At 40.2% G+C, this 7,500-nt stretch overlaps 1 protein-coding gene across 4 annotated transcripts in view; it reads right to left on the bottom strand.

The window, feature by feature from the left end:
• The window catches only part of LOC137978746 (cylicin-1-like), a 19,164-nt gene that overhangs the window by 6,279 nt on the left and 5,385 nt on the right, over positions 1-7,500 (bottom strand). For 2 of the 4 annotated variants that reach the window (XM_068825793.1, XM_068825795.1), the window contains exons 5-11: positions 7,456-7,500; positions 4,752-4,843; positions 4,303-4,421; positions 2,716-3,755; positions 1,890-1,968; positions 1,419-1,503; positions 636-684 (exon numbers count right to left, since the gene is read on the bottom strand). The exon at positions 7,456-7,500 is cut by the window's right edge and continues 7 nt beyond it. In XM_068825793.1, coding sequence (XP_068681894.1) covers positions 636-684; positions 1,419-1,503; positions 1,890-1,968; positions 2,716-3,755; positions 4,303-4,421; positions 4,752-4,843; positions 7,456-7,500 — 1,509 coding nt within the window. The remainder of the gene's footprint in view (positions 1-635; positions 685-1,418; positions 1,504-1,889; positions 1,969-2,715; positions 3,756-4,302; positions 4,422-4,751; positions 4,844-7,455) is intronic. The other 2 variants (XM_068825794.1, XM_068825796.1) reach the window with 2 other exon arrangements.

The raw sequence follows: 7,500 nt of genomic DNA, 5'->3' as shown, positions 1-7,500 counted from the left end.
ACCCACTTTAGTTAATAAATTAAGCAAGATGATATGGAATGTAAAATAGGCTTGTAATTGTGTAATTTTGTAACACTGCAACGTTGTATTGTAACAACTCTAGCTCATCTCTGTATCGTTCATATAGAGCTATCTTCCTTTCTTCTTTCCTTTGCTTTTCTTTCTTTTTCTTAATCTCCTTCTATCGCCTATTGACTTACCTTATATTCAAGTTTCCTCTGTCCCCTCGACTAGCTAAGCTATATGTGAGCAGAGGAAGTTATGTATCTTTATTTGAGAGAATAAAATGAAAATGAAATGAAAATAAATGAGCGCCGAAAAGTAATTCCACTTAGAAGCCCAAACTCGGTTCTCATAAGACACAGGTAAGTGGCGTGAGACTAAAAATTCAAGCTTTGATGTTCAACGATCGAAGACTAAGCCATCAATATTTTTTTGGACGAGGTAGAGTCAGCAAGAGAAATGTGTAAGCTTGACGCTAACTGAAACGTTAACCGAGTTTCAATTTCATACATGTTGCATACACCTAACTTTCATGTAGATCTACCCTTGAATTAAACAAATCACAAGCTAAAACTAAATAAGCCTAGAAAAGAAATAGGCCCTCAGTAAAGAGAAGCAAATGGGTAACAAACCTTTCAGGCGTCCACCTTTTTTGTAATCTTCGTGACGCCGGCAGTATTTCTACGTAAACAAAGATGACAAATCATACAGCAGCCTCAATAACTACCGACAGCCAATGAAAAGCAGGGATGGCGCAGTGGTGAGAGCACTCGCCTCCCACCAACGTGGCCCGGGTTCGATTTTCAGACCCGGCGCCGTATATGGGTAGTTGGTTCTCTACTCTGCATCGAGAGGTTTTTCTTCGGGTACTCCGGTTTTCCCCTCTCCTCAAAATCCAACGTCCAATTTGATTTGCGTTAATTTGTTGATTTCAGTTTACAGTGTCCCTCCCCAATTAGTGCTCCAGCGCTAGAAGACTAGATACTCAAATAAAGTTCCTTTCTTTCCTTTCCTTTCATTTGGTTGTGTGCATCTGTTGCGATTTTCCCTCCAGTTCTCGATGGAATTTCTTTTTAGCTTTGCGGAACTCAGTACAAACACGCTGGACTACGATGCTGTCAAGAAGGATGTTATGACCTTTTCGCGTTTTGTTTTTCGTTGTTGTGGCTTAGTCATTGCACTTCCGAGGCTCTTTTGACGTTTTAAAGGTTTGAAGTTTGACCAGCGAGTTGCACCGCAGTTTATCGCAGGACTGACTTTGTCTATTATTTTTTGGCGGGGAAAGGGAACCTTTCATGCACAAGAGTTTTTCATTTTTAAAAATAAAAGATTTTTCTTCACTTCAGAGTTTTTTTTTTCCGCCGCGCCGTTTGCGCAAGACTTCCAAACAGTCGAATTATACAATGCTTATTTACCTTGCCCTCGAATATCCTTCTCAGTTCACTCGCATGTTGCCACACTAGCTGCGCGGTTTGGTCTAAGGTAAGATCCTCGATGGCGCTACAAAATAGACCAGGGAAAAGTACCAAAGATAAGATCTTACAGGTTACGGTACAGTACATGCAGGAGATTTAGGGGAGATTTCTATTAAAAAAACATAGCTATATGTACTTTGCACTCGAAAGACAACCACTTCTGTTTCCAACACATATAAGGAAACAGTTTTACTATTACAAACCCAGCCTGAGACAAAGCTCCCTTCCAAAAGGCAGTGACAATCGTACAAAACGCGAGTTGACGGCAAAACCCTCAGGATTCACCGCCGTTGTGTTTTCGTGGAGTTGCTCGCTAATCCCACCCTACCGCGAATAAGCTCATCGTGCAATTTACGCATTAAAATTATAAAAATCCAGAGTTTTCATTTTAAAGGCGACAAAAATACACACCTGACATCAATGATAACGGGTGGCTTGTCTTCAATTGTGATCGGTTCTAACGGACTCGATCCAGGCTCTTCATCAAGGTCTGTATAAAAAAACAGAATTTCATCACCGGAGAGCACCAAAAGTAATTTTTCTTGCCAGTATTGCGCAATACTGCACAACAACACCCACAACGCTGCCGGGTGTGCAAGAGTAATTGCGTCTGTTGTATTAATAGGCCCGCAGAGCGTGTACAGAGTTCTGTTTTAACGACAGCAGCGCAAACTCGCATATTTCTGGTCAAAATATGGACTGATCGTGGAATAGAAAATACAAAGCAAGAAGTTACCAAACATTTCACTGCTCATAGCATTTTTTTTTTAATGCGCGAGACAAAATTAAAGCTAAAGTTTTGATGCCGGTTCAATTCATAATAACTGCAACACTAATTTAAAAGTTATGATGTTTCGTAACATAATCTTGTTGGAGATGGAATTTTGTTCCCTCACTATTATCATCCTTATCTATCCTTATCGTCAATCCTTCTATCCGTAAGACGCTGCGTAGACTAATGATTGAGTATTAGTAATAAGTATTTTCCGTGTCTTTTCAAACGCAAAACATTCCCCTCTGTCAGGAGGAAATGGAGCAATGGACCCATAAACATAACTCTCACAGATTCCCCTAATCTTTATGCATGTACAAAAATTCATCTAGCTTGAAAATTTCTGAGCCAAATATAAAATTGAACCATGCTATACAATATGTCTTGTCTCCACTGTTAAAAACTAAACACAAAGCCTGACCCTGAGGGGTATAATTTTTATGCCCACATGCTTACTTAGCTCACCTTCCAAAACGCCAGTTGGTAGTTTACTTGTCGTCTTCAAAGACTGTTGACTGTTGTTTTTCTTTTCAGGTTTTCTGGTCTTCCGTTTAAAAGCACCTGAAGTGGTACTGTTTGCTTTTTTTTTCATAGGGCCCAACCTTTCCCTTTCCTTCGTTTCAAATTTCCGCACCATTTCTACATTTGAATTAGGTAAACATGGGTCTTGATCATCTGAAAAATCTGAACCTTTTCGCTTCTCCACGTTTCTCCGGGCTTTTGGCGTCTCAAAATCCCAATCTTCATCAGCAATATGTGCGCTATCAGAACTCGTTTCTTTCTTCGAGTCTCTACTAGAGTTCAAACGTGTAGTTTTCTGCCTCTTTGTGTAGGTTTTCTTCACCTGCCTAGCTAACAAAGGGCCAGAATCGCATCCATTTGAATCTGATTCAGAATTAGATCTTGCACGCTTTAAATTTGTTCCATCTGTCATCTTTGCATCAGATTGGTTACATTCCATAACATATTCATCGCTGTCGATGCAATTCAAATTGTTATCTCTTTTAACTTCACCGGCGTTCATTTTTTCACGCTCAGAAGTTCGGTTCACAACATGTTCACAAGTATCAGCAGAACTGTTTGGAACACTTTCAGTTTCACATGCATCGGCAGTAAGATCCTGCTTCTTCTCTGGATCCAAATATTCCGATTTCAATGGGTCAGCAACTTTTCTCTTGGTCGTATTTTCAACACAAGAATTTCTCTCGTTATCTTCAAGTGATTTTATAGAGAAAGCATCCTCTCCATCCTTCACTTTTAAACTGTGACCTGCCACTTGCTTTTCTTCCTTGTAGCTTGTTAAATTTTCTTCGTTATGTAATGCTAGGTTATCAGGCACATCTTCCACCCAGTGAATTTGTTGCTCCTTATGCTGGCTCCTGCCGACCTGATTTCCAAGGCCACGAGCACTTTCATCTTGTAGTTTTGAACTCAATACATTTCTGCTGGATGGAGTAGCGCTGAGGAGGGAATCGATCTTTTCGTTTGCGTCAATTTCCTTATTCCTGATGAAAAGTCAATAAAATAAATACTTAAATTAATTGTGCCACCCCTTTTAGTGTTCTGTTCTGCCTTCACATTACTGTGTGCTGATCAATTCTGTAGATTAGATACATAAAAACAAGAACACAGATCGCTGAGCTATCGAAACATGTTTCGATTCAACGAGTTGATTGGGCCAAAGCACATACAAGGCAAATCGATACTATTGATATAACGGTCTCAGAACAGGCACTACAGCCACATATAATAAATTATTATTACTTGGGGTCAGTTTTCGTGAGCGAGGAAACCAGACTACTTGGAGAAAGAATACCCTAAAGGAAGGTTGCTGAGAATAACTGAAAGTCAGCTGACATACTGCTTCTGCAAAGGAGTGAGGGACAGGTTAAAGGTGACTGCAACAGCCTGACTATTTAAAGTGTGAACTACAGTCTTCCCAGATGAGGTATTAACCCCATCTAAAAGGATGTAGCTTCGTTGAACAGATGAGAACCTGTGCTTGCCTCTACTGAAGCCTTACATTCAATAAGATGATTTAGGCCTACTTACATATGTTTAAGAACAGCTCTTTTCTTCTGGGTTGAATATGATACATCAGCAGCATCTTTGTTGAAGTATTTGCTTTTTGTTGAACGCAAAGATCTCTCTTCTTGATTTCTTTGAATAATCTTCAGAATGGAAAACAACATTGAAAATGACACCTACCCGCTACAGCTTTACCAACAGCCAACCAGGTACTCAAAAAATAATTTGTAGAGTATCTGGGTAGAGATTTATTGACGTCTTACATGTAATAACCCAATGGTACATCACCTAAGTAAGCAGAAGTTAAATTTCCCTAGGTAAATAATCTTACATGTAAGTTTAAAAAGTGTCAAACAAGTGTGGAGCATAAGATGAGACAAGGAACATATACGGCTCTCGCCTTACACATTGGGCTCATGCCTTGTGCTTTGTACTCAGCTTGAAAAACATCAGTTTGTTGGCTATAAACATACCCCTGATTGTATAAGATGTTGATCCACAGGTGCCAGCTTCACAAATACTTCAAGTTTCTCGGAAAATAAGTTTAACATTTCATAACTCCCTCCTGAAAATAAATGCCACAAAAAAGGAAAAATACATTCTCCAAACGAATTCCACCTGGTGTGTTAAATGAGAGGGCTATTATCTATAAGCTTAGGTGAGTTTGATCTTCTTTGGTGTCCTGTGAAAGCACTTATTGTACAATTATTAATTAACAATTATTGGATGAGGTTGAGCATGTTAGCGATAATTATCAAGGCCAAAGTTTGTGTTATCTGCCGAAGCCGAAGGCTGAGGCGGATAACACAAACTGAGGCCTTGATAATTATCGCTAACATGCGAAAACCGACTTCAATAATTGTTTTATTATGCATATTCCTGAGCTGAGCTCCGCCATGACCAAACTGATCAAACTGCTGGTTAGTGTGTTAGGTGACGTCACTTCTGCATGCATAAAACTATTGTCTGTAGGTATGACGTCAATTCTACATATATAAAATCTATTGTTTGTAGGTATGACGTAAGAGAAACAGAGCAAGCAAGAATTAGCTGTGTGCTTATAGCCAATCAAAATCGAGCTGGTGACACCAATGTATAATAATACTGATTGCACGTAAATGCAATTTAATAGAGCAAAGAATCATTACAAGTTATCCATGATTACAGAGCATGTACCAGTCCTGCATGATCACATGTGCTCTTGAAGCTAACATACATGTTGAAATGTATTATAGCCGTTTGGTAAGTGTTAAGGATAATTTCATTTCAAGCCTAGGCATATTGATGCTGGATACCAATAGTGGAAGCTTCCTCTGCTTCTTCATTCTTCAACCTCCACATGACAATGCAGACGTTAACCGATTGACTCCCAAACTGCCCCCATTGACTAGGAAAATTGTCTGGCGTTAGACAGAGTAAAATCTATTTCTCACTCCCAGGCGTCAATGGGTTACAGAAAGTTTTGAGATTACAAGACATGTTTCGACAAAAACTTCTGTCATCTTCAGTTGATTAATGTACATAGCATTAAGTTGAATTTATAAGTAGGAAAAAGTGCTAATAAATTATGCCAGTAACAACGGAATGTACATAAAACGTGACAATGTGAGAATTAAAAGGATAGGTTTAGATTTACGCGATGCAATTGTTGATTAACAGAAGGTTGTTCTCTTTGAATATGAAAAGCCTCTTTTATCTTGAGTTGAAAAGTCGTAGAGGCGTGATCTAAAATATGGAAACAGTCCCCTGAAAAGAGGGCGCGACAATGTTCAGAATTCTATAGGTGTTTGAAGATGTGAGAGGCCCTATCACTGACTAAGTGCTCACGCATGCGTGTGGAAAAATGCCGGGTTGTTTCGCCTACATAACAGGCATTACAGCCCGCACAAGCAAACTTATAAACCACACGTGAACGAAGCCCACCAGGGATAGGGTCTTTCACTGCAGTTTACAGTGATCTTAACTGAATAACAAGCAGTTTACACAAGAGACCCCAGAACAGAATGAGTGAGAGCCCACCACACTGAGGACTACTCTTCTCGAACAGTGTGTTTATTGTATTTAACAGGGAAGACTTGTTTAGAAAGTCTAAGCATAGTGCGTGACTTAATCTTCTGTGAGAAAGGAGTTAAAATTCGAATCTACCTTATGAAATGCAGCCGCGAATGCTTTAACCGACCTTTACTGATCTGGTCTTTTTCGCAAAGATTTATGCTCTATAGTATCAATCAGTTTCCCCAATCGAAGATCTAACTCTGCATCGATAAACAGTTCAATAAGCTGTAATGGGGGGTCCAAATATGCGAAGGGGAACTTACCGGTAACCCTTTGATGCCTAAGCCGGCCTAAACCCCCATCAATGGGGAACCCCCATTCAGTCAATGGGTAATAATCACTCACAATGTCCCATTAACCCTTTGACGCCTAAACTGGCCGATTTTACTCTGTCTGATGCCAGACAACTTTACTCGTCAATGGGGAACCCCTGAAGTCAATGGGTTAATCCCCTAGCGGATTTAGCACCCCAGGGGTCCAAATCTAGGGGGCTTCAAATTCGCTAGGACACTAGCCGGGGCTTCGATCCGTGACTTCCAGCACGGTAGTCCGATGCTCAACCAACTGGGCTGCCCCAAGAGGAGGATGTATGCAAAACATGACATGTGCCCAACTGAGTGGCCTCATAGCTCAGTTAGTAGAACATTTCACTGGCATCACAGAGGTCATGCGTTTGAATCCCGTTGGAAAAACTTGAATTTTTCATGTGTCTGTAACAGACGATTATTGCTTATTACATTGTCCAGACAAGCGCTTGGATCAGTTCCTTTTTTCGTCTAAAGATTTTTCTGCTTGTAACTGTACAAAATGAGGTATGGTCCACGCAATGGGTCCATGAAGGGGTCCATGGACCAGGTACACAAGGGTGGTCCATGGACCTGGGCTCCATGCCCAGGTCCATGTTTTGTATACATCCAGCAGCAGCAGTAGTATCAAGGGAAACTAGAAGGGAGTATTTCTGGGGAGGGGAGAGGGACCTATTATCATTTCTTGTGGTTAAACAAAGGTAGATAGTACTTTTACTAAGTGTAGGGAAGGTGTTCAAAGTGATAAGAGGACTTATATGTAGTAGTTTATATCAAGTGATCCCAAATGAAAAGCAGCCATAATGAAAGCCATTACCTGAATATTCACCTTCCTTGATTGTTTTTCTTTCAACGTCTGTGC

Source organism: Montipora foliosa, chromosome 12 (genome assembly GCF_036669935.1).
Source record: "Montipora foliosa isolate CH-2021 chromosome 12, ASM3666993v2, whole genome shotgun sequence".
In the NCBI taxonomy this organism is placed as follows: domain Eukaryota; kingdom Metazoa; phylum Cnidaria; class Anthozoa; order Scleractinia; family Acroporidae; genus Montipora; species Montipora foliosa.
This window is presented reverse-complemented; position numbering and strand designations above follow the sequence as displayed.